Here is a 26,968-nt window from a genome sequence, read left to right as displayed (position 1 = left end):
GGACTTAAATCAGAGCACTGTAAATATGTGTAGAGCAGCTGGAGAGTTACTGAACAAACAAACAAACAAACAGCAGGTGGAGGCTCAGATGGCCGTTGTTGGAGGATTATGACGTAACTCCGTCTGTTTCTGGATTTGTTTTTATTTATGGACAAGAAGCTTAAAAACTAAAATCCTCCAAAAGAAATCAGAGTCGCCTTTAGTCCAACTCTGAACTTCAAAAGTAAGAAAATATAAGATTTAACATGATAAAAATCTGTTTTATTACTTCATTATTATTTTTGTCACATTTTTTGCCATCTTTTGTTATTTTGTTTCTCGTTATTGTCATTTGTGTCATTTTTTAACCTGTTTTCGTCCATTTTTTGTCACTTTGTGTCTTTTTTTGTCAGATTTTGTCTCATTTTTTGTTGTTTTGTGTCTTCTTTTTGTAATACTTTGTCATATTTTTGGTGTTTTCGTGCTTGTCTCGTGTTTTGTCGTTTTTTTTCTTGCTTTTGTCATTTTTTGTCTCGTTTTTGTCCATTTTTTCACCTTTTTGTTTAAGTTATTTCCAGTTTTTGCTGCAACTGCAGACAGAATCAGGTTCAGTAAATCTGCTGCTGTGTTTCCTTCTCCGTGCTCAGAAACATCTCAAACATCTGGATCATCTGAAACCTGCTGCGCGCCCCCAGCACGTCGGGAGCGCGCAGCCCTGCCTGGAGTCATTAAACACAATCAGGAGGCGCGTCCCGGAGCCTCCATGTGACCGGCGGGGATCCTCCGGTGACACGCCCCCAACCGGAGAGAGAGAGAGAGGGGGAGAGAGAGGAGCTTCCGTCTCTCAGCACCGGAGACCAGAACCGCGTCTCCTGCTGCCGAGTCCCGTCTGTCCGGTTCGGCTCCGCTCGGCTCGGCTCGGCTCAGAGCGGATTCACCGTCCTGCTGTTGCGGTTCCTCTCCGCGTCTCTCCTCTGCGCTGCGGCTGCTCGGTGCGGGCACCGAGAGGAGGATGCCTGCGGCGGACCGGACGGAGCTCCGAGTCCCGGTGCGGAGCGGCGGATCGCGCTGACTTGTTGCTGAGAGAAACCGGAGAAAAAGCGGCGGAGAAGCTGGATTTACCGGGATTACCGGACAGGAGCGGAGCTGACGGAGAGTTTCTGTTTGTTTTCCTGTTTCCAAACTGACCGGGAGGACCACCGGGAGGGTTTCTGCGGCGGCTCTCTGCGGCTTTTACGCGTCACTTTTGTGCGTAAAATCCGCTTCTTGGATTTCGCGGCTCTTCTTCCATCTGTTGCCGGTGGAGGCTCTCCCTCCCTGGATGTCCTCCAGCGGCTCCGCGGCTCCGTGATCCCCCGGTACCGAGCCTCAGCATGGCGGCGGGAGTGGCGGCGTGGCTGCCGTTCGCCCGGGCTGCGGCCATCGGCTGGATGCCGGTCGCCACGGCGCCGATGCCGGTTCCCCCGCAGGAGAAGCGGCGCGGGAAGGACGGACTGATCGTGCTGAACGTGAGCGGCACAAAGTTCCAGACGTGGCGGGACACGCTGGAGCGCTACCCGGACACCCTGCTGGGCAGCACCGAGCGGGACTTCTTCTTCCACGAGGACAGCAACGAGTACTTCTTCGACCGCGACCCGGACATCTTCCGCCACATCCTCAACTTCTACCGCACCGGGAAGCTGCACTACCCGCGCCAGGAGTGCATCTCCGCCTACGACGAGGAGCTGTCGTTCTTCGGCATCATCCCGGAGATCATCGGGGACTGCTGTTACGAGGAGTACAAGGACCGGCGGCGGGAGAACCAGGAGCGGATCCAGGACGACGAGGAGGCCGACCCCGGAAACGAGCTGGTGTCCGCGGACCTCAGCTTCCGGGAGTCCATGTGGCGCGCCTTCGAGAACCCGCACACCTCCACCATGGCGCTGGTCTTCTACTACGTCACCGGCTTCTTCATCGCCGTGTCCGTGCTCGCCAACGTGGCGGAGACGGTGCCGTGCGGTTCCGTGCCGAACCGGGCTAAGGAGATGTCGTGCGGGGAGCGTTACGCGCTGGCCTTCTTCTGCCTGGACACGGCGTGCGTCATGATCTTCACAGTGGAGTACCTACTGCGCCTGCTCGCCGCGCCGAGCCGCTACCGGTTCGTGAAGAGCGTGATGAGCATCATCGACGTGGTGGCCATCATGCCCTACTACATCGGCCTCGTCATGACCGACAACGAGGACGTCAGCGGCGCCTTCGTCACACTGCGCGTCTTCCGCGTCTTCCGGATTTTCAAGTTCTCGCGACACTCTGCGGGACTTCGCATCCTGGGCTACACGCTGAAGAGCTGCGCCTCAGAGCTGGGCTTCCTGCTCTTCTCCCTCACCATGGCCATCATCATCTTTGCCACCGTCATGTTCTACGCCGAGAAGGGATCCAGCGCCAGCAAGTTCACAAGCATCCCAGCAGCCTTCTGGTACACCATCGTCACCATGACGACGCTAGGGTGAGTGGGGTCCAAAAAGGGGCGGGGCATGTGGTCCAAAAATGGGGGGAGCTTGGTGTTTGTTTTGCTTTGGAAAGTTGGTGATGAAAGTTTAGTTTTCAGAACGCTGAAGGTTGTTTTGATGTCAGAAATTGACTCATGTTTGGTTTTGGACAGGCTTTAAATTCATGAATCTGTTTGTAAACGGCAGTCGGAGGTTGTGTTCTAAAAGTGGGCGGTGCTTAGAAAGTTAGTAAATAAAAGTTTTGGTTCAAAAGTTTTTCCAGATTTTATCTATTTTTTGTTTAGCAACAAGCTTCTGGATTGTTTCTATGGATGCAAACTTTGAAAAAACTGACTTGAAGAAAAATAGTCCCTAAAATTCGAGTTATAGTTTCACATTTCCAAGAATTACACCAAGTTTGTGACTTTTCACATCATAGAAAGTTGTTTTAAAGTCAGAAACTGACTCGTGCTTTTTGCCGAAGATGCTGCTGGATGTTTAACGTTGTTGTTCATATTTTAGATGCAGAAATCTGTTTTAAACTATTTATTGGTGCAACAGCCCACCTGTGTGAAGTGGTGAAGCTTTGGCTCCAAAAATGGGCGGAGCTTCGAGTTTGTTCCACTTAATCAGAGTTTAAAGGAAGTTGGTGATTGGAAGTTTTGGTTCTCATAAAAAAAAGTTTTATTGGATTTTCGTGCTTTATTTGTGTCCCAAAGTCTGAAAACTTGGGTTAGAAACTCAATTTTAGTTTCACTTTTCCAAAATTTAAACCAAGTTTTGTCAGTTTTCTGAGTGCTGAAGGTTGTTTTATAGTCAGAAATGGACTCATGATTGTTGTCAAAGATGCTGTTGGATGTTTAAAGTTGTTGCTGCTGTTCAGATTTTCGATCCATAAATCTGTTTAGAACCTGAGGATTGTTGTAGCGCCGCTGTGGCCTACAGAGACCTGGACAAAGGAAAATATTGGTCCCAATACAAAGTCAAACTGGATTTTGTCCAATTTTAATTTTTGATGATGTTTGTTTCTGGCTTTTCTTGACACCTAAAAAATCCAAAAATAATGCTGTTTGAAAGAAAAAGTCCAGTCAAATGTGTTTAGAAATCAGTTTTAGGCAGAGTTTGGACCAAAAAACGGGCAGAAAAAGTTTTATTTTCACTTTGACTGGTGTTGAACAGTTGGTGGACAGAAATGTTGGTCTTCAAACAAAACTCCCATCAGATTGAAACTTTAAACAAACTTTAGTGCAGAAGCTGTCTGGAAGGAAAATACTTCCACCCAGCAGCCCAAACACAAATAGTGGTTCTAAAACAAAACTTTCTTTGGATTTCGTCCAATTTCAGCTGCAGTTTGTCCAAATAAATTCATGTTTCTGACTTTTTTCTGCACTTTTAAAAGATGGAAGTGAAAGAAAAATTGCCTGGAAGGAAATTCCCCCAAAAGTCTGAACAACTTGAATAAATGTTTGTTGTAGCTCAGTTTTAGTTTCTCAGCTCGTCTGTGTGAAGGGGGCGGGGCTTTGTCACCCCTAAAATGGGCGGAGCTTCAAGTTAATTTCACTTTAACCTCAGAAATCCTGTTTGATTTAATCTCATTTTCCATTCAGAAAGTTAAAGTTCAAACAAGTTTCTGGCTTTTTCCTGTAGTTGGAAACATAAAAATGTGAAATAAACTGAAAAACATTCACAAAGTCTGAAAACCTGGAAGCAGATCTGGTTGTAAATCAGTTTTGGTCCTTCAGAGGCCTGAAGGTTGTTTTAAATGAACGTGTTTGTTGCTGGATGGTTAAAGTTGTTCAGTTTTTATCCTGATCTCATTCTGAAGTCCACATTTAGTCTTATTTTCTTATTTCCTCTCAGTTTTCTGTCGTCTGTCTGAGTTTCTGCAGTTTGTTTTAGTCGACTCTAAAACGTCAAACGTCTCTTTTAAACTGGAGCTTCGTCTTCATGTGGAGAATTCAGGATTTGACGACTTAAAGATGAAGGTTCTGATTTTTACAGAACCGGCAATTTTAAGGAACAACCAATGTTAGACATTCATTTTTTCCTTGTTTTACATCTTTTTTGATTGTTTTGTGGTCGTTTTATATCTTTCTGATGTCGTTTTGTTTCATATTTTACTAATTCTACATCTTATTGGGGTTGTTTTGTGTGGTTTTTCTGTCATTTTTGGGGTAATTTTGCGTCACGTTTTGATCATTTGATATCTTTTTGTGGTTTTCCATCTTTCTGATCTTGTTTTGTTTCATATTTTACTCATTCTACATCTTATTTGAGTCTTTTTGTGTAAGTTTTGCATCTTTTCTTGGGCATTTTCCAGCAAAATTTGGTTATATTCTATCTTTTGTGTGGTTATTTTCCAGTTACACTGCCTGCAGTTCAACCTAGAACAGTTTTTTTGGTAGATTTTGGGTAGAAATCATGAGCTCAAGCTGGAGAAATTTTAACTCAAGAAACCAAATTCAGTTTAAATCAACAAATGAAGAAATTTGGGTTTAAGTTAGAGGAAATATTGAGTGAGTGCAACGTTACCATGGAAACCATGAAGTAATGTTTGCAGCTTGAACGCTTTAAATCTGTAAATTTGCATTTTTATGGTGGTTTGATGCTGGAACAGGAGTCTTTAATGACTTTTTGTAGATTCTAGATCGTTTACGTTCCGTCTCATTGAGTGATTTTAAAAACCTCCTTCCTGTTTGTCCCTTTGAGGCCACCGTAGCTCCGACCTGCAGCCCGATCCGTGTTTCTGAAGGTGTTTCCAGGCTTCGGTGTCGAGTTTCTCCAGTTACAGATCAGAGCTGCAGCAACACGACGACGCCGATCGACACCCGATTAACCCGATTAACTCACGTTAGTCACAGAAGCTCGTTAATCTGCTCGGTTCCAGCGTCTGAATTAACAGGAATCAGATCACAGGGAGCTTCACTGGTGCTGAAGGGAACTCTGGTGTCAGGAAATTTACAAGAATATGAGAATTAATGATAGAAAAAGAGGAAGATATGAGAATAAATGAATGGAAATGAAAGTTAAAGAGCTAAAAGAGTAATGATTCTGAAGCAGTGAAGTAAAATTCAAGAGGAAATTTAAATATAATGGAGGAAACGAAAGCATGAAATGGGGGAAATGTCGTCGTTTTATACCAATTTATAGACGCAGAATTCATGACTTTAGTCACTTTTACAGCAAAACTTTAAATATTTGAAGGTCGTTGCTGCTTTTCTAGGTCTTATGTCACATTTTAAGCATTTCAGAAAAGACTCAAATTAATGGTAAATGTGTTGGATTTTTGGACTGACAGGACAAGTCCACCTTTAGAAGAAGTTTTAACTGTGTTTTTTTCTATTTTGTAGAGTCAGAATTTGTCATTTTGGTCACATTTAAAACAAAACCTTCAAATATTTTCCAATTGAAGCTGCTTGAATGTGAGAATTTGCTGCTTTTCTTGGTCTTGTGTTGGAGTTTAAGTGAAAAACGACCAAATATGTTTGATTTTTGGGCTGATGGAGGAAGAATCTGCCTTTTGAAGATGTTTTTGTAGACTTTTGATGAGAATAATTAACAACTGATTCTCAAATTTGAAGTAGAACTTCATAAGATTTGCAGGTTTCAACTTTGGATTTGCTGCTTTTCTTGGTCTTATGTCACACGTTAAGTATAAAAAGATTAAATGAATGTAAATATGTTGGATTTTTAGACTGACAGAGGACAAATCTGTCTTTAGAAGTAGTTTTGTTGGCATTTTTTTACATTGTATTGACTCAGAATTAATGATTTTGGTCAATTTTCCAGCAAAACATTCAAGAATTTCCAGTTGTTGGTGCTCAGATGTGAATATTTGCAACATTTCTTGGTCTCACATTGGAGTTTGAGTCAAAAACAACAGAAATAAACGCTAAATGTCGTTGATTTTTGGACAAATGACCTTTGGAAGTGGTTTTAATGGCGTTACTTTACATTTAATAGACTAAACAAAGAATAAAACGAGTGATTTTGGTTACGTTTAAAGCAAATTGGTCAAAATTTGCTGGTTGTTGGCGCTTAAATGTCAGAATTTGTTGCTTTTCTTGGTCTCATGTTGGAGTTTAAGTCAAAAACAGTTGAATATGTTGGATTTCTGGACCGATGGAGGACAAATCAGCGTTTAGAAGAAGTTTTGGTGGCATTTTTTGAACTTTATAGACTCAGAATTAATGATTTTTGTCACTTTTAAAGCATAACCTTGAAACATTTTCCAGTTGAAGCTGCTTAAAAGTGAATATTGACTGCATTTCTTGGTCTCATGTTGGAGTTTAAGTGAAAAACAATTGAATATGTTTGATTTTTGGCCATGAAACCACAATTTAGTGAGAAAAAAATGAATCTACAATGAAGAAAATGAGCTAGCAGTGAATAAAAATGAGAAAGGAAGGCTAAACGAGGCAAGGATCTGCCGCTTGGAGCATTAAACTGGTTAAACAGCTTCGTCTCTCTGCTGAAGATGTAAAAACCTTCGTCTTCGATCAGCAGGACGGAGAACAAACGGCCGTAAAATCAATCAGCGATCAATAGAACACGATCAGCTCCAGAAAACAGAGCAGCTTTTCTCCTTTTAATGCAGCTCAGGAGGAAAAAACTCATTTTAAAGACACAGATCACAGCGTTTCACCTGATGGACCTCTTTATCCTCCTCTTCTTCTTCTTCTTCTCTACTCTGATGATCCTCCGTCCAAACATCCGTTCAGTCGTGGTTTCCAGCTTTGGAGTCTCCACGACTTCATTACTGAGCTCATTAACAGCCATCACTGTGTGCTAACGCTTTAATTTAATTAGCGACGGATCGTCCCGCTGAGAGAACAGAGGAGGACAAAAGATGTTTAAACCGGCTCCTTTTAAATCACTACGGACAGAACGAGGCTCACGATCAAACAATCTGTGATCGATTAGCTGCCCTGTCAGCAGGACAGTAGGGAAAGTGACCAAAGTAGTGAGAAAAATGAAGCTAAAGGACGGAAAAATGAAGCTAAAGGACGGAAAAATGAAGCTAAAGGAAGGAAAAATGAAGCTAAAGGAAGGAAAAATGAAGCTAAAGGAAGGGAAAATGAAGCTAAAGGATGGAAAAATGAAGCTAAAGGATGGAAAAATGAAGTTAAAGGACGGAAAAATGAAGTTAAAGGACGGAAGAATGAAGTTAAAGGACGGAAAAATGAAGCTAAAGGAAGGAAAAATGAAGCTAAAGGACGGAAGAATAAAGCTAAAGAACGGAAGAATGAAGCTAAAGGAAGGAAAAATGAAGCTAAAGGAAGGAAAAATGAAGCTAAAGGAAGGAAAAATGAAGTTAAAGGATGGAAAAATGAAGCTAAAGGAAGGAAAAATGAAGCTAAAGGAAGGAAAAATGAAGTTAAAGGATGGAAAAATGAAGCTAAAGGAAGGAAAAATGAAGCTAAAGGACGGAAAAATGAAGCTAAAGGACAGAAGAATAAAGCTAAAGAACGGAAGAATGAAGCTAAAGGACGGAAAAATGAAGCTAAAGAACGGAAGAATGAAGCTAAAGAACGGAAGAATGAAGCTAAAAGATGGAAAAACGAAGCTAAAGGAAGGAAAAATTAATCTAAAAGAAAAATTAGTCTAAAGCATGATGTCAGAAATCAGTGAAAAAAACGTTAAACCTTTTAACTTTTAATTTGCTCATTTATCTTCTTTTAGGGTTAATTTTTCCTAACTTTGCATTTATTTTTTAACACTCTGGGCTAATTTTTCTCACTTTTAGTAATTATTTTCTCATTTTTGGATTCGTTTTTCTCCACTGTTTGCTCATTTTATCCTCATTTGGCATTTATTTTTCCACTCTGGGCTCATTTCTCCTCGTTTAGGGCTAATTCTGTGTCCCTGTGGGCTCTTTTTCCTCACACTGGCTCAGTTTTTCCTCAATTTGGATTCATTTTTGCTCACTGTTTGTTCATTTCCCTCATTTTGAGTTTTTTTCTTCATTTGAGCCAATTTCTTCCCATTTAGGGCTCATATTTTTTTTCTCACTTTGAGTGAATTTTTCATCACTGTGGGCTCGTTTTTCCTCATTTAGGGTTCATTTTTGTCCACTGTTGGTTCAATTTCCTCATTCAGGACTCATTCTTTCACACTATCTGGTCATTTTTTTTCTCATCGTGGATTCATTTTCTTCATTGTCGACTCATTTTCTCCCTCTGTTCATCCTTTTTTTTTTTCCTCATTTTGCATTTATTTTTTCTCACTGTTTGCACATTTTTATTAATTTGGGCTCTTTTTTATCACTGTGGCAAATTTTTCTTCATTGTGCACGGATTTTTCTTCATTTTGTGTCATTTTTCTCCACTGTTTGCTAAGTTTTTTTTTCTCACTGTTGCCTCAAGTCCCTCACTTTAGGTTCTTTCTCCTCATTTGGCCTCATTTTTCCTCACTTTGCGTTTATTTTTTTACTCTTAGGGCTCATTTTTACTCACTGTGGCTGGAGTTTCTTCATTGTGTACTGATTTTTCTCCACTGTTTGCTCATTTTTCCTCATTTTGGGCTCAGTTTTCTTCACTGTTTCTTCATTTTCCTCACTATTTGCTCTTTTTTTCTTCAGTTGGACCAGTTTCTTCCCATTCATTGCTCATTTTCTCTCTCTTTAGGTTCATTTTTCTTCTCTGTGGCTCATTCCAAACACAGAAACAAGAGTTTTACCAACACTAGAGCCTTCAGCTGATTTTAGTTCCATTTAAAATAAAACCTTCCAGATGTGTTTTAATGAAATGATGTGTTTTTGGTTCGACTTTCCCTGATTAATGGAGAACAAAGTGGCTTTAAATGGTTCATTCTTTCTGTTTGTGGTTTTAGACCAGCAGCAGCTTTTAGAACGTCTTCTGAGGATCCAGATGTTGCTTCACATTGATCTGATTTCTCTGTTCTGGACGTGACCGGCCTCTTCTCCATCCTCCGTCGCTTTGTCAGCCAAAAAACCCGACAGAAAACAATTTCTCCGAGTCGCCGCTCCGGCTTTTAGACAGCAGAAATGAAATAATAGACGGAGAGTCGAGGCTCATTGATCCAGAGCTGCTGTGAATATCAATGACTGGAGATAAACGCCGCTACAGCTGCAGCTCTGCTCAGGAAAAAGAGGCTTTTATTGGAGGAAACACAGCAGCTCCACTCACAACCCACAGATCCATTTATTCTGGAATCACAGCAGCTCCACTCACAGAGAAGCTCACATCAGATCCTTCATTTTCTGGGATCTAAGTCGAACCGACGTCATCGAGAACGGTGGAAGATCTGAACTAGATCCAGCAGAACAAGTCACGGCAGACCAATACTGGAGGTTTCCCACCGTTAACCTAGACGTTTTAGGAGGAAGAATGATGGATAAAAAATGGACAAGGACTTTAAAAATGATGATGAGTTGGAGCAGGTTTAGATAAATGAACCCAGAGTGAGTTAAAATGAGACATAAATGAAGAAAACAGTGAGGAAAAATTGGTTCAAAGTGAGGGGAAGTTGGTTCATAGTGAGAAAAAATGATTCGCATTGAGGAACAATATGCCCTAAATTAGAAAAAGTTAACCTGCAATGAAGGAAATGAAGGGAAATGAGCAAACAGTGAGGAAAGGCAGCAGTCTGAATGAAACAATTTTAGTTTAAAGCCTTTAAGAACAGCTTAAGATGAAGACAGATTCACTTTTCAGCACGACACCAACCTGAAGAACCTCTGCCAGTCAGATCAGGGACGACATCATCAAGCATGGCGGCGGCAGCATCATGCTTTGGGCTGTTTTTTTGTGTGATTTCTGGTCATCAGGAGCTTCTTTTTCCACAGAATGAATCGGTTCTATCAGAACACGTTGACCCTGGTGGTGACAGCGGCTCAGTTTTCAGTTTTTCTGCTGAATGAACTTCGGATCCATTCAGGGTCTCTGGAGGTCGACTGGATGAAAACAGTTTATTAGCTTCAAACCCTCATCCTCCCCTGAGTTTTACTCTCCAGCTTTTCTTTCTTCTTCTTCTGAGGTTTTTCTGTGAATCTCTGATGAAAGGCGACGAGATAAACGGAGGTTTTGTTTCTTTTTCTGCTCTCAGAATCTGAATTCAGCTGCAGACGAACTGAGAAATGATTTATTTCATGTTTCATGTTTGAGGGACGAACTTTAGCTGAGATGGTGGATAGGAGGCGTTTAGGGAACACCTGGAACCTGTAGTACTGAAGACTAGGAGGCGTTTAGGGAACATCTGGAAACTATAGTACTGAAGACTAGGAGGCGTTTAGGGAACACCTGGAACCTGTAGTACTGAAGACTAGGAGGCGTTTAGGGAACATCTGGAAACTATAGTACTGAAGACGAGGAGGCGTTTAGGGAACACCTGGAACCTGTAGTACTGAAGACGAGGAGGCGTTTAGGTAACATCTGGAAACTATAGTACTGAAGACTAGGAGGCGTTTAGGGAACACCTGGAACCTGTAGTACTGAAGACTAGGAGGCGTTTAGGGAACATCTGGAAACTATAGTACTGAAGACGAGGAGGCGTTTAGGGAACACCTGGAACCTGTAGTACTGAAGACTAGGAGGCGTTTAGGGAACATCTGGAAACTATAGTATTGAAGACTAGGAGGCGTTTAGGGAACATCTGGAAACTATAGTATTAAAGACTAGGAGGCGTTTAGGTAACATCTGGAAACTATAGTATTAAAGACTAGGAGGCGTTCAGGGAACACCTGGAACCTGTAGTACTGAAGACTAGGAGGCGTTCAGGGAACACCTGGAAACTATAGTATTAAAGACTAGGAGGCGTTTAGGTAACATCTGGAAACTATAGTATTAAAGACTAGGAGGCGTTTAGGGAACACCTGGAACCTGTAGTACTGAAGACTAGGAGGCGTTTAGGGAACATCTGGAAACTATAGTATTAAAGACTAGGAGGCGTTTAGGTAACATCTGGAAACTATAGTATTAAAGACTAGGAGGCGTTTAGGGAACACCTGGAACCTGTAGTACTGAAGACTAGGAGGCGTTTAGTGAACACCTGGAACCTGTAGTACTGAAGACTAGGAGGCGTTTAGGGAACACCTGGAACCTGTAGTACTGAAGACGAGGAGGCGTTTAGGGAACATCTGGAAACTATAGTACTGAAGACTAGGAGGCGTTTAGGGAACACCTGGAACCTGTAGTACTGAAGACTAGGAGGCGTTTAGGGAACACCTGGAACCTGTAGTACTGAAGACTAGGAGGCGTTTAGGGAACACCTGGAACCTGTAGTACTGAAGACTAGGAGGCGTTTAGGGAACACCTGGAACCTGTAGTACTGAAGACTAGGAGGCGTTTAGGGAACATCTGGAAACTATAGTACTGAAGACGAGGAGGCGTTTAGGGAACACCTGGAACCTGTAGTACTGAAGACTAGGAGGCGTTTAGGGAACACCTGGAACCTGTACTACTGAAGACTAGGAGGCGTTTAGGGAACACCTGGAACCTGTAGTACTGAAGACTAGGAGGCGTTTAGGGAACATCTTGAAACTATAGTACTGAAGACGAGGAGGCGTTTAGGGAACACCTGGAACCTGTAGTACTGAAGACAAGGAGGCGTTTAGGTAACATCTGGAAACTATAGTACTGAAGACGAGGAGGCGTTTAGGGAACACCAGGAACCTGTAGTACTGAAGACTAGGAGGCGTTTAGGGAACATCTGGAAACTATAGTATTGAAGACTAGGAGGCGTTTAGGGAACATCTGGAAACTATAGTATTAAAGACTAGGAGGCGTTCAGGGAACATCTGGAAACTATAGTACTGAAGACCAGGAGGCTTTTAGGGAACATCTGTAAATTAAAATAAATTGTTTAATTTATCTGAAAACTAGCATTTACTAAATGATCCACAGTAGTAGCTACAGTTTCCAGATGTTCCCTAAACACCTCACCGTCTTCAGAGAACATCTGGAAACTGCAGAATGTTTTGTGGACTGTGAGGCGTTTAGGGAACATCTCTATGTGTCTTGAAGGTTTGAGGCTAATCAGAGAAGCAGGGAGTGTTTTTAACAAACTGCTGAACTTGTTGTGAGTCTGACTGCAGAGTTTTAATCAGATTTATGATTTTTTTTGTTGAGTTTGAAACAGATTTATGAGTTCTTCGTTCAGATTTCTCCTGAGATCTGGTCTAAGCAGAGCTCTGATTGTGTTTCTGTGTGATTTAATTCACTTGCAGTCTCTCTAAAGTCGACTTTAACGGGATTGATGGACACTTTATCGATCCTCTGGAGGAAACAGCAGCAGTTAACAGCAAACACACAACTCTGACTGAGGAAAGACAAACGCTGCTGGGAGATTTATTCACACATGAATCAGAAACACATAAATTAACGCGTCGTTCAGCTTCTCAGAGAAAGTTTCTGTCTTATCCTTGTTTTTTGTGTTTGAATTGGATTTAAACAAACAGAAAAACAAACACAAAAAAGATGCAAAAATCACCAAAAAGATGCAAATTCAACATAAAGAGACATAAAATTACCAGTAAAAAGATAAAAATGATGACAAAAGATGCAAAACTTCCCACAAAAAGACTCAAAAAGCACAAAAAAGATGCAAAAATTACCATAATGTTGCAAAAATGACCACCAAAGATGCAAAACGATCACAAAAAGGAGCAAAAGTTTCCACAAAAAGTCCCAAAAATGACCAGAAAAGATCCTAAATCACCATGAAGGGTTTAGAAACGGTATAAAATGACCTGAACCATCAGTGAATCACCTGTAGCTGCTATGATCCGGGTCTCGGTCTCGGTTCTGGATCAGGATCTAGTTTCTGATCTGAGGTCAGTTTACCTGAGAACAGATCACCTGTCTGCACCTGGACATGTGACCTGTGACCTCACCTGAACCCGGAGGAACCAAGGTGACGTTCCTTTAATGTTTGGGTTCCTTTCAGGTCACGTCTGGATCTGTTTATTAGCAGCTGCTGAAGATTCTGGGATCTGGAGTGTTCAGGTTCTTTAACGGCTGAAGCCTGACGGGAAAAAAAAACAAAAAAAAAACGTTTATTATGGATTCATCTGCTGGTTATTTAAAAGAAATGTCAAATTAAGACGAAAAATCATCAAAAAGAGGCAAAATGTCAACAATGAGATGCAAAACAACCACAAAGATGCAAAACAACCATAAAAAGATGCAAAACATCCATAAAAAGACGCAAAACATCCATAAAAAGACGCAAAACAACCATAAAAAGATGCAAAACAACCATAAAAAGATGCAAAATAACCAAAAAAGATGCAAAACATCCATAAAAAGATGAAAAACATTCATAAAAGGATGCAAAACATCCATAAAAAGATGAAAAACATTCATAAAAGGATGCAAAACATCCATAAAAAGATGCAAAACAACCACAAAAAGATGAAAAACAACCTTAAAAAGATCCAAAAAATCCATAAAAATATGCAAAACAACCATAAAAAGATGCAAAACAACCACAAAAAGATGCAAAACAACAATAAAAAGATGAAAAACATCCATAAAAACATGCAAAACAACCATAAAAAGATGCAAAATAACCACAAAAAGATGCAAAACAACCATAAAAAGATGCAAAATAACCATAAAAAGATGCAAAACAACCACAAAAAGATGAAAAACAACCACAAAAAGATGACAAACAACCACAAAAAGATGCAAAAAATCCATTAAAAGGTACAAAAAGATAAGAAACAACCCTAAAAAGATACAAAACAGCCACAGAAAGGGTTGTGTGTCTGTTGTGTGTCTGTTGTGAGTGCATTGGCGGTAGAAGAACCTCCGTCTCTCAGAGGACTCAGATCTCTCTAGAACTCCATAAAGTCGCTGAGCGCTGGGAGGAAGTGGGTTCTGATTGATGGAGAACATTAACTGCTCCTCCTCTTTATGATGCTTTTCTCACCAGAGAACAAACAAACGTAGAACCGTTAAGATCAGAGACGCATTAAAGTCAGAACAACAAGGAACAAACAGGGAGAACACGACCTACTGCAGATCAGCCTGACGCAGAACACGCTGCAGTGGAACCGGTCTAAGAACAATGACCACAAAAAGATAGAAAATGAACATAAAAAGACACAAGACAGTAAATAAGGAACGTTAGAACGTCCACAGAGACTAAAACTGAAAAACGACCAGAAAAGGAACGTTCTGATTTACTGAAGTTTGAACCGATTAATGAATAATTTAATGAAACACAAACATAGAACCTGCAGTGTTAGAACATAAATCATAGAACGTACAGTAACAGAAAAGACATAGAACCTACAGTGGTAGAACGTAGAATCTACAGTTATAGAACGTAGAACCTGCCGTCTGAGGCCTGGATCCGTGTCAGAACATCAGCAGATGGAGACGGTTGCCGGGGCCCTGCAGGTAGAATGGTTGCCGTGGCGACGGCGGACCTGGCCGTGTGATTGGCCCCGGAGCTCGTTAAGAGGATGAGGCGATGTTAGAGGATGGAGTTCTAATGTTGGATCTGATCAGACCGATTATTGATTATCTGACTGATTATTGATTATTAATGTCTGGCTGATTATTGATTATTAGTGTAGAACTTTCAGAGGCTGATGTTTACTGGGAATGTCTCCTGTAGGCGGTCATAAACAGGTTCATTGAAGAGTCTGGCTTTGATCTGGTTTGATCACATTTATCTCTTAAATGTTTACAGAACGGAGGAGTTAAAGTGCTGCTCTGAGACCTGAGCAGGTTAGAAGACCTCCAGAGGACCAGGATGGAACGTTCTGATTAGATTTTAGTCCCACGTTTTCCTAGAAAGTCTTTTCTGTTGCAGATCAGCTCAGGCTGGGACCAGAGGTTCTGAGAGCTGCAGACGTTGGATGTTTAACGATTTACATTTTTACAACTCTGAGAGGAACTTCATCTCCTGACTGTAGCTTTGTGTTTCGTTTTGTGTCTCTTTGTGGCTGTTTTGTGTCTCTTTGTGGCTGTTTTGTGTCTCTTTGTGGTAGTTTTGTGTGTCTTTGTGGTTATTTTTTGTCTTTTTGTAGTTATTTTGTCTCTCTTTGTGGTCTTTTTGTGTCTTTTTTGGTTGTTTTGTGTCCATTTGTGGTTTTTTTGTCTTTTTGTAGTTGTTTTGTGTCTTTGCTGTTGTTATCTGTCTTTTTATGAATGTTTTGTGTCTATTTTTGGTCATTTTATCGCTTTGTGGTTGTTTTGTCTGTTGCTTGGTTCTAGCAGCTGCAGATGTTCTGTTAAACCGGTTCTCTGGTCGGTCCGGTTCCTTAAAGCTCAGCGGTTCCAGATGAATGTGGAGGAAAACAGCAGGACTCTGAACGTTTCGGCAGAAAGTGATGAAAAACAAACGAGGCCGAACAAAGACGGATCTGACAGCAGCTTTGTTCCTGCACAACAATAGAACCAGAAATAGACACAAACAGAACGTCCACCAGTCAGACTCATCACGTCTGGAGGAACAGCATCAGGATGGAAGAACCACAGAAGAGCACAACAACGAGATGAAAAAGCACCACAGCAAAGCAGAAAGACGCAAAACAGGCCAAACCATGCACAGCTCCCCAAAAAGAAGCAACACGATGAGCGGAAAGTACGAACCAGCCTCTAAAAGACGCAACATTCACACAAAAACAGGCAAAACAAGCCCTAAAACGATGCAACACAACCACAAAAACATGCAAAGAAAAGCTCTCTTTGTGGTTGTTTTGTGTCTTTGTGTTCTTTTGTGTGTTTTTATGTTCATTTTGTGTATTTTTATGGCCATTTTGTGTCTTTTTGTGGCCATTTTGTGTCTTTTTGATCATTGTTTGTTTATTTTTTGTCATTTTGTGTCTCTTTGTGGTTGTTTTGTGTCTTTTCTTGTATTTTTGTATTTTTGGTGATCATTTTGCATCTTTTCTTATCGTTTTGTGTTTTTGCGCCTAATTCGTGTCTCTTTGTCATCATTTTTATCACACTGTCGTCACACATCTCAAATGATGCGTTCAAGGACTGTTGGAAAACTCAAACCAAACTATTCTTTCTCTCTTTCCAGCCTTTTGTAGATTTTAGTTTTTCCTTCTTGAGAAACTGAAATCTCAGTGAGAACCAGATTACACCTGATGTTCACAGCAGCAACAGATGATGGAGTCCAGAGGTCCGCTGTGTTTACCCAGTCTGTGTGTGTGTGTGTGCGTGCACGGTGTTTATCTGAAGAGGCGCCACCAACTGAATGAGGCTAAAAATACTAAAGCAGCTGCTGTTGGAGCTTTTTTTCTTTTCTCTTCGATCACAAAAGACTCGTCAGTTTCTATACGCTCAGTGTACTGTAAACACTCAGTAAATACACAGCAGTACTCTGTAACACTCTCTGGTACTCTGCTGTGTGTCGTACATCTGCTGTTTGAGGTTCTTTATCGGACCTTTCTAAGACGTCAGGGTTTTATTTCCTGATCCAAACTCTACTCCACGTTTGCCGGATGTTTCTTTGTATTTTGTGCGTTTTACACGTTTAATCTAAAGAGAACTTTTCCAAGTTCTGCAACAGAACAGATTACTGGTCTTAAGGAAGTTCTTGTTGTCACTGATGAGGTTCTAGAGGTCCTGTAGGACGTTCTAAACTCCTCTTATGAGGTTCTCGTGGATTTTTAAATCATTTCAGTGACCAGTGGTTTGGGAGGTTCCAGAAGCCTCATGAGGTGTTTCTGATGGTTCTGTAACGTGGTTCTAGTGGTCTTTAGGATGGCGTAGTTGCAGAACATTCAGGTTCACTACCTGCTACATAGAACAAACTTGGTTTAGAGGTAGAACAAATGAAGAACCTGGTCCTTTAGATGGCGTCACTGAAGACGTTGTGAGCTTCCTGTGCGTGATGTTGCTGATACTGTGGAGGTTCTAGCGGTCTTGTTGTGAGTCGGTAGGTTGTAACAGTCCTACTGAAGGGGTTTGTAGAGGTTCTTGAAGAACCTTTGATCTCCTTGTTCTGTTCTGTAGTGGGTTCTCATCACTGATGAGGTTCTAGAGGTTCTGACTCCTTGTGTGTGGTTCTTGCGGTTGATGAGGGGATTCAAGTTGCTGTCGAGGTTTTCTGAGGTTCTAATAGTCTTGGAAGGTGTCCTGAGGGTTCTACCTGGTGGTTCTAAAGAATGGTTCTAGGTGGTTCTATGCTTCTTCAGGAGGTCATTGTGGGGTTTAGGTGGTTCTAGTGGAACTTAGAACATTTTAGACAAACACTGAGGAGAATAAATGTCCAGCAGGAGAACAATAAAATGTTCCTCAACATCAAAGTTCTTCTGGTTCTAAAGCTGTAAATGAGCAGAACATGGAGCAGAACACCAAAGATCTGTTTCCCTGTGTGGCCTCATGAAGCAGAAGTAAACAGTCTAGAACCGGTTTACTGTGTTCTCCACTGATGTTTTCTGTGGTTCTTTTCTGTTCTGTTTGCTGACGGCCGGTTCTCCTGAACCTGAAACCTTCAGCCTCATCATCCGTTAACAGGTCATTACATCACCTGACAGCTGTGTGTGTGTGTGTGTGTGTGTGTGTGTGTGTGTGTGTGTGTGTGTGTGTGTGTGTGTGTGTGTGTGTGTGTGTGTGTGTGTGTGTGTGTGTGTGTGTGTGTTATATAATCCATTTGTCCTGGAGGGTAATTACAGCAGCAGGTGTGCAGCTGAGAGGAGAAACTCACCTTATTACTACACAACACCAGGATACACAGTAACACACAATAACACACATAAAGACACTGATACACACACACACTGGTGGCTGTTGTGTAAAACTTTAATCCGTGCTGTCAAATCGGTTTTAATTCCTCCTGAAAACAGAAAAAAACATTTTGTTGTTCTTGTTGTGTTTTGTTGAAACCACAGAAGAACCGACTCCGTTCCACACACCTGGGTTTGGTTCTAGAGGTTCTTAAGAAAGTACTTTTGGTCAAAGTGTTCTGGCAGGTATCAGTGGTTGTTGAGGAGTGTTTGTCAGGAAGTTCTACTTGAGGTTCTCGTGTTGGTGAAGAGGTTCTAGCTGGCATCACGGATCTTTTGGAGGTTCTAGTAGTCATTAGAGAGGTTGTGCTGGTTTTGTCAATGGTTCTGGGGGTTCTTGAGGATGCTGTGGTTGTTTTGGAGTTCTAGAGGTCTCCTCAGTATATTTGTGGTCCTTTAGTTGGGTGTGAGGTTCTGTAAGGTGGTTCTAGTGGTTCTTTGGCACATTTTTGGTACTTCTTTAGAGGGTTCTAATGGTTCTGAAGGGGTTTTGTGGTCAAGGAAACCTTTAGGGAACCTTCAGATGTTTTTGTCGTCATTTGAGTGATTTCACTGATTTTGTTTTTAGTTCTAGTGATTATTATCGGCTCTGGGGTTCTGCAGGATGGTTCCCATGGTTCCTAAGGATGTTGTAGAACAGTTAGAGAACCTGTAGGTGTTTTTAGAATCATTCAGGAGACATCAGTGGCTTTACTAGTGAGAACTGAGGAAGTTTTACTACTGCTGTTCTAGTTGGTTCAAAGGTTTTGTCAGGTGGTTCTAGTGGTTCTTCATGGTTTTTGTGGTAAATGAGAATGTTCTAGACATATTTTAGTTGGTTCTAGTGGTTAACAAGCAGATTTAAAGAATATCTGGTGTTTTTATGATCTTTCATGTGGTTCTAGTGGTCACCGACGAAGGTTCTAGGTTTTTTTTAAAGAGGTTGTTTTGGTTCTTTGGAAGATTCTGGTGTCCTTTAAGGGGTTTTTATGTTCATCGACATTGTTCTCGATGTCTTTTATGTGGTTCTTTTAGTTAACAAGGAGATCTAGACAATTATTTTGGTCTTTTTATGGTTTCTCGCGTGGTTCTAGTGGTCACTGACGAAGGTTCTAGGGTTTTTAAAAAGGTTTTGGTGGTTCTTTAGAACAGTCTAGTGTCTTTTAATGATTTTGTGGTAAATGAGAATGTTCTAGGCATCTTTTATGGTTCCCATGGTTCTTTAGAGTGAACCTGTAGGTGTTTTTAGAATCATTCAGGAGACATCAGTGGCTTTACAGATAGTTCTAGTGAGAACTTAGTACGTTTTACTGCTGCTGTTCTAGTTGGTTCAAAGGTTCTGTCAGGTGGTTCTAGGGGTTCTTTAGGATGCTGTAGAGCTATTACGGGATGTGTCGGTGGTTTTGTGCTCAGTTTGGTGGTTCTAACAGCCAGAGAGGTTCTCCTGGGCCTTCAGAATGATCTAGAGGTCATAAAAGAAAAAGAACAAATGTAGAAACAATAAAACCTGCCAGAGCTTCTGTTTTCCCTCCGTCAGCTGAGCAGGAACAGCAGGAACGCAGCAGCTGTCAGCGATCGATCAGCGGCTGCGGTTCCGTAATGATCTGATCGGCTCACACTGATTACTGCAGCCGTGGTTCTCAGCGGAACGTCGCAGCGCCGGATGTTTATTCATGTTCCGGTGATGGACGACGTGCCGCTGGTTCTTTATTGTTTCCCCGGGTTCCGTATCGACCGCTCGCCTGTAATTCACCGACCTGCTTAGCGCGCTGCCGGTTTGTTTCTACGGCAACCAGCGGGTCGTGCGAGGAGAACGACGTCGGTTCGATTCCCACGGCGGAACCGACCAATCAGACGGAACAAACTGACTGCATCAGATCTGGATGCTTTATTCATTCCGTTCCTCTGGGTTCCAGTGAGATTCAGGTGTTTGTATTTTATTTATCACCTCATAAGAACTCAGTGACAGCTGGAACGTCTAATCAGAACCGAACAGAACCCTAAAGTACTTTATTTATGTTCTCTTTGTGTCCTAGTTGTTTCTTAACGTTAATATTTAATGAAGGTGTTTTAATGGACTTTTAACAGGAGGATTAACGGCACATACGTGATTAATAGAACGTTCCTTTGAAGCTTTATCTGCAGTTCTGATCATTGTGGTGTTCTGAGAGTTCTTCCTGCTAGTTCTGTTGGTCTTAAGAAGGTTCTAGCAGTCACTGGTGGGGTTCTAGAGGTATTTTAGTCATCCTGTAAGTGATTCTTACTGTCAAGGAGATATAAAGAACATTTGTGGTCCATGATGATGTTCTAGGCCTCGTTTAGTTGGTTCTTGTGGTCAACAGGAGATTTAGAGAATGTTTGGTCTTTCATTTGGTTCTAGTGGTTACTGTTGAAGGTTCTGAAGAACGTTCTGATGAAGGTTCTAAACTTTTTTGAAGAGCTTGTGGTGGTTCTTTGGAAGATTCTTGTGGCCTTTAAAGGATTTTTGTGGTAAATGAGAATGTTCTAGGTTCTTTTACATGGTTCTTGTGGTCAACATGGAGATTTAGAGAATGTTTTGGTCTTTTATGATCTTTTATGATGGAGGTTCTTGGGTTTTTGGAGGAGACTTTGCCACAAAATCTCCCGAAAGGCCTCCAGATTCCTCTAGAGAACCAGCACAACCTCTTCAAAAAACCCTAGAACCTTCATCAGTGACCACTAGAACCCCATGAAAGACCATAAAAATAGCAAAACATTTTCTTAAAATCCTTGTTAACCACCAGAATCAACTAAAAGATGCCTAGAACATTTTCATTTACAACAAAAACCCTTGAAGACCACTAGAATCTTCTAAAGAACCACGTCAACCTCCTCAAAAAACGTTAGAACCTCATCAGTGACCACTAGAACCACACGAAAGACTGTAAAAACAGCAAAACATTCTCGAAATCTCCTTGTTAACCACAAGCACAGTCATTGATGAAGGTTCTAAGCTTTTTTGAAGAGGTTGTTGTGGTTCTTTGGCAGATTCCTGTGGCCTTCAAGGGTCTTTGTGGTAAATGAGAACGTTCTAGGCATTTTTTTGTAGGTTTTACTGCTTAACGAGGAGACTTAGATCATGTTTTAGTCTTCTTATTGTGTTTCGTGTGGTTCTAGTGGCCACTGACGAAGGTTGTCAACCTCTTGAAAGACCATACAAAGATGATCTACATCTCATTCTGTGGTTGAGCTGCGGCTCTTTGTGTTGTTTGGTTGTTGTTCCTCAGCAGGTTGTTGGTTCTAGATGTTGTGTTGTTCCTCAGGTTGTTCCCCTTGGCAGGTTGTTGTTTCTTCACGCTGGGTTTCCGTTGCGTTGCTCAACAGGTTCCCGTGTTGTAATCTCGGCGGTGCAGCGTGTTGAACCGCGTGTTCCGTGTGTTCTGGCGTGTTTTACCCGTTAATCCGTGTGTGTGTTTAGAGCAGCAGAGCGTGAACTGTGAACGTATCGCCGCAGTGACCAGATGGTGCTCCTTGGAGACCATCGCCAAGGTGACCGCGAGCCGCCGGGGGCAACGGCATCATCACACTCAGAGGACTTCCTGGACCTGAGAGCACCTCATTAGCATAATTTATGCGCTGGCCTCTGTGGATTTTCAGCCAGTGTTTTTAGTCATTTTTAGTCTTTCAGTTCCTGATTATTTCCACTTTCAGTCACTGTTTACTACTTCTGGTTTCAGTCTTTTTCAGTCACAGTTTTTAGACGTTTTGCAGTTTTCTGGCGTTTCCAGTCAAGTTTTTTTCCATTATTTTGGTACATTTTCAGTAGCCTTTTATTTGTGTTTTCGGTCGCTGTCTTCAGTCTTTCTCAGTCGCTGGTTTGAGTCATTGCTGGACTTAGTTTTCAGACATTTTTTGTGCTTTTTCGTTTGCTTTTTATTTGTGTTTTTAGTCTTTTCCAGTTCCTCTTTAGTGTCTGTTTCCAGCTGCTGATGTGAAAACATGGAATCGTTTCTCTGCTGCTGCTGGGAGTTTATTTTCATCGTTATTATTTTCACATAAGTTCATCCATTCGTCATAAATCCACAGAGCAGAAAACACCTGATTCCTTCAACATGTGTAAAAACACCGTCGGCTCTATATTTAGTCCCGTTTCCACGGCGACCACATCCAGATGTTCATCCATCATCAGCAGCAACTTGTTAAGTTTTCACACTCGGGATTTATTTCATCAACAAATCTGAAAACATCACTTTGGTACGCCGTTGATCCTTTTAAAAATGTAAACTTGTTCACATTTTATGTTATTTTATTATTGCAAAATTCAGTTAATTATATAATTTATTGTCGAATTAATTTCTTCTTTAGATAAATTAATATTTAATTAATTAAAAATTAGCAGCATTAAAAAATTACAAAACAAACAATAGTGAAAAGAATTAAATATGAATAAAAATGAAAAGAATTATAGTTTACAGACTAGAACAAAATAATTTAAATGATTAAAATAATTTATTGATATTAACAAATAAAGCTTCTGATGAAGAATTTATAAAAAACTAAATTTACACAATTAAAACTGTTCTTATTTTGAATTGTTTTCATGTTTTTCTCTTTTTCTGATGCCATTTATTCACATTGTAAGTCGCTGTTTTTAGTCGTTTTTATTTGCTTTTAGTCCTTTTCTGTTTTTCGTCATTTTCATTCTTTGTTCTTTATTGTGATCATTTGCCTATTTCCAGTTGTTTTCAGTCGTCTTCAGCGACATTTTTTGAATGTTTTCAGAAGTTTTTTCTCTGTTCCGGCGTTTTCAGTCGCTCTTTTCTTTAACAGTTTGAGTCGTTTCTGGTCCAGATGTTTGGTTCTGGTCCAGGTCTTTGGTTCTGGTCCAGATGTTTGGTTCTGGTCCAGGTCTTTGGTTCTGGTCCAGATGTTTAGATGAATGTTCTGACGTTCTTCTACAGGAGAACCAGGCGTCTCTGACTCTCAGGTCGGACATTACAGGTTTTTTGTGCAGCGTTCAGCAGAGCGACTTAAAGGACTGAAGGAAGGATCAGAGGTTAGAAGAAAGAGAGGATTAAAAACCGTTCCTCAGCTTTGATCTGCTGCTAAAGAGAACCTTCGTCTCTCTGGAGGTTCTTCTTTGGTTTGATGGAAACGTTCAGGTTTAAAGAGAATCCGGTTGAGGACTCTGAATCCAACAGAAACAGTCTGAAGAGTCACTGGATGAAGATCTGTGAGGTTTTTAATGAAGCAACAACCAGCAGATGAAGGAAATGAATCAAAAGAAAAAACGTTCCGTCGTTCTTTGACTCCTCGTTCTGTTCCGGTGAAAACTCTGATCAATAGATTCATTGATCAGGTATCAGTTTATGTTGATCTACAACTATTTCATCCATTTCAGTCCCTGTTTGATCTGAATCTGGTTCTATCTCTGAGTTCTTTAGAACGGCGGTATGAACGGATTCAGCCCACAGAGTTATTGATCAGTGAGAACCGATCATGTGATTATTGATCAGTGAGTTCTAATGAAGAGGCAGCAGAACCGATCATGTGATTATTGATCAGCTTCAGGTCAGGTGATGAAGGCGGCGTTTCGGTTCCTGCGTCAGCGCCTCCACGGATCAATGACTGTGATTGGTCTGTAGATTACATCATCAGGTCGGATCAGGTCGTTTCTTACATCATCTGTGATTTCATGAGGTTTGATTTCACGTTAAACAGCAGCACAGATGTTGTTCTGGTTGGAAAGAGAAAGAAATCACAACTTTACTGCAAATTTTGTTTGTTTTTTTAAGAGAAAAATGCAGAAAAAATGAACAAAATGAAGTCACATTTAAAATCTCAATAACAAACTGGATTATTTTAACATCTGCAGGTTTTAGAGTTTAGTGTTTAAACACGTTTTCAGTCTTTTAGTGGTTTTTCTGTCAGATCTGTTGCTGCTTTCAGTCCCTCTCTTTGCCATTTTCATTCCTGTTTTCAGACATTTGATTTGCTGTTTTGGACGTTTTCACTCATTTTTACTAACTGTTGATAGTTTTCCGTTTTTCAGCCGTGTTGCTGTTTTTACACAATCAGTGACTTCATCAGCCGTTCTCTTTTCCACTGAGTCTTTGTTACACTAAATCGTTCCAAAACGTTTTTTCGTGTTTCTGGTTTCGTCGCGTAGCTTCAGGACACAAACCGTCTGACTTCTTTTCTGCTTCAAACAACAGATTTTATTCTTCTGAAGCTTCAAACGAGAGGTTTTGTTCTTTCAGGGCATCGGAGGCGTCGTTTTGATGTAGAACTTCTCCAGGCGGCAGCAGATGCAAACGTGGCTTTAAAGGAATCAAACCAACATTTCTGACGCCAGCAGCAGCTTCAATTATTAAAAAAATAAACCGACTGTGAAGCTAATCTGAAATTTTTACAGAGCATTTGATGTTTTTTCTGTTTATGTGGAGAAAATGATGAAAAGAAAAAGAAGAATTACAAAGAGTTTGAGCAGAAATGAGCTTTTTCTGATCCTGAAACAACAGATTTATTTATTTCTGCTGAATGTTTCGTTCAGCAGAAATAAATCAATTTGGTTTCTGCATCCAAACAAAGAGCTGCTTTGATGTTTGCTGACATGTAAGAAAGAATTTAATCATTTAAAAGTTCTCCGTTAGCTTAGCGCTTCGTCTGTTTGGTGTTTTTCTGCCAGTAAAGCTGCTGCATTTTAGTGTTTTTTTAGGGTTTAAAGTTTCATCCTTCTGTTCGGGTTCTGTGAGGATTTATAGAGTTTCAGACATTATTTCTCTGTTTAATTTATTTTTACTTCTCCTGTGGATCAGTTTCTGTTGAGTTAGGCTAAGCTAAGTTCAGCTAAAGCAGGTTAAGGAGGGTTAAGCTCAAGTTAAGGTAGGTTAGCTCAGTTATAAATAGGTTACATTAGGCTAGGATTGGGCTAAGTTTAGCTAAAATGATGCATGTTAAGCTAAGTCAAGCTAAATTTAGCTAAAAAACGAGATATCTTAAGGTAAATTTAGCAAAAAAGGAGGTATGTTAAGCTAAGTCAAGCTAAATTTAGCTAAAAAACAAGATATGCTAAGATAAATTTAGCTGAAAAATGAGATATCTTAAGCTGAGTCAAGCTAAATTTAGCAAAAAAGAGAGGTATGTTAAGCTAAGTCAAGCTAAGTTTAGCTAAAAAACCGAGGAACGTCAGGCTAATTCAAGCTAGGTTTAGCTGAAACGAGGTATGTTAGGTTAAGTCAAATCAACTTTACCTAAAAAAACAAAGTATGCTAGGCTAAGTCAAGCTAAGCTTTGCGAGAATGATGTATGTTAAGCTAAATCAAGCTAAGTTTAGCTAAAAACCGAGATGTGTTAAGCTAAGTCAAGCTAAGTTTAACTAAAACAAAGTATGTTAGGCTAAGTCAAGAAAAATTCAGCTACAACAGGGTAATTTGGCTAAATCAAGCTAAATTTGGCTAAAACGAGGTATGTTTGGCTAAATAAAGCTAACTTTAGGATTTTTGTGATTTTAAGGTTTAAATTTTAACTCGTTGCTCTTCTATTCCTTCTGTTAGGCTAAGCTAATTTAGGCTAAGTCAGGGTAGGTTAAGCTAAGTAAGGTAGGGTGAAGTTGGGGTTAAATTAGGCTAAGCTAACTGAGGCTGAGTCAGGTTAAATTATAGTAATATTTGAGTTCAGTTAGGCTAAGCTAGGGTTGGGGTTAGGCTAAGTTCAGGCTACATTAAAGGTTAAGTCAGAGTTTGTTTTGGTGTATTTTTCACTCAGAAACTCGTCAAAGCTGCAGATTTCTGTGATTTTAGGGTTCAGATTTCACCTCGGTGTTCTTCTGCTACGTCTCTGTCAGGATTTAAACTTTTGCAGACGGTTTTTATTTATTTTTTTTAAGTTTTTCTTCATAGTTTTCTGTCTTTTAAATCCTCCTCGTTGCTCCCAGAAGCTCCGGTCCATCTGAGCTTCTCTCTTTCATCTCCAACCTTCTTCACATTCTTCCTGCTGCAGAAACGTTGAGAGTTTCAGAGTTTCATGAATAAATAAATAAATCCTCCTGCTGAGCCTGACAGAAAAACTCAGAGCTGCTTCAGGAATCGATCGGCTGCTGATGGGAGAAAAAAAACAGAAAAATCTGAAAAAATCTGCTTTGAAAATACAAGAAAACACAAAAAACACAAAGAAAGAAGGAAGAAAGGATGTTTACTGATCAGAATCATCTGTGTGTAAAAAATACCAACTAAACAAATTAGCCTTTATAATGAATAAAGTTTAATGTTTTATTGTTAGTCATAATTAGAGCCATAAATTAACATTTTGATCCACGTTTTTATCAATATAAGTTACAGGAAAAAGGGAAAATAACACAGAATATATTTCAATAAGTATTTTTCTGTGTAATTTTACACTTAAAAGGATAAAAACACTTAAATATGTTTATTTTATGGCTAAATTCAATAATAAATCCAAGATTAATTTCATTGCTGTACAAACATTTTATTAAATTAAATCTGTATTATTTTAAAAAACATCTTAAATTCATGTTTTTATTGATAATTTTAATGTTATACATGAAATAAAACACCTTAAATCCATATTTTTTATGTTATATATTTAAATAGATCAATAAATCCACAGTTTTGTACGTAGTTTTAATGTTGTACATTAATGAAAATAACTGTGTTTTATGGGTAATTTTAATATTATGCAATTTTGATACTATATATGAAATAAAACCCTTTTAAAAAAACTTAAATCCATATTTTATCCTTATTTTTATTATTATACATTTAAAAAATTATCTGTTTTTTAGGTAATTTTAATATTAAATGTAATTAAAAACACATTAAATCCACATATTTAATATTCTACATTTAAA

General features: G+C 40.2%; 1 protein-coding gene across 2 annotated transcripts in view; it reads left to right on the top strand.

Moving 5' to 3' along the window:
• The first annotated feature begins 792 nt into the window (after positions 1–792).
• The window catches only part of LOC110960363 (potassium voltage-gated channel subfamily D member 2-like), a 113,328-nt gene continuing 87,152 nt past the window's right edge, over positions 793–26,968 (top strand). Inside the window, exon 1 of one of the 2 annotated variants that reach the window (XM_022207576.2) lies at positions 793–2,464. In XM_022207576.2, the coding sequence (XP_022063268.1) occupies positions 1,353–2,464 (1,112 nt within the window). In that variant the 5' untranslated portion in view covers positions 793–1,352. The remainder of the gene's footprint in view (positions 2,465–26,968) is intronic. The other variant, XM_022207575.2, reaches the window with a different exon arrangement.

This window comes from Acanthochromis polyacanthus, chromosome 1 (genome assembly GCF_021347895.1).
Source record: "Acanthochromis polyacanthus isolate Apoly-LR-REF ecotype Palm Island chromosome 1, KAUST_Apoly_ChrSc, whole genome shotgun sequence".
NCBI lineage: Eukaryota > Metazoa > Chordata > Actinopteri > Pomacentridae > Acanthochromis > Acanthochromis polyacanthus.
This window is presented reverse-complemented; position numbering and strand designations above follow the sequence as displayed.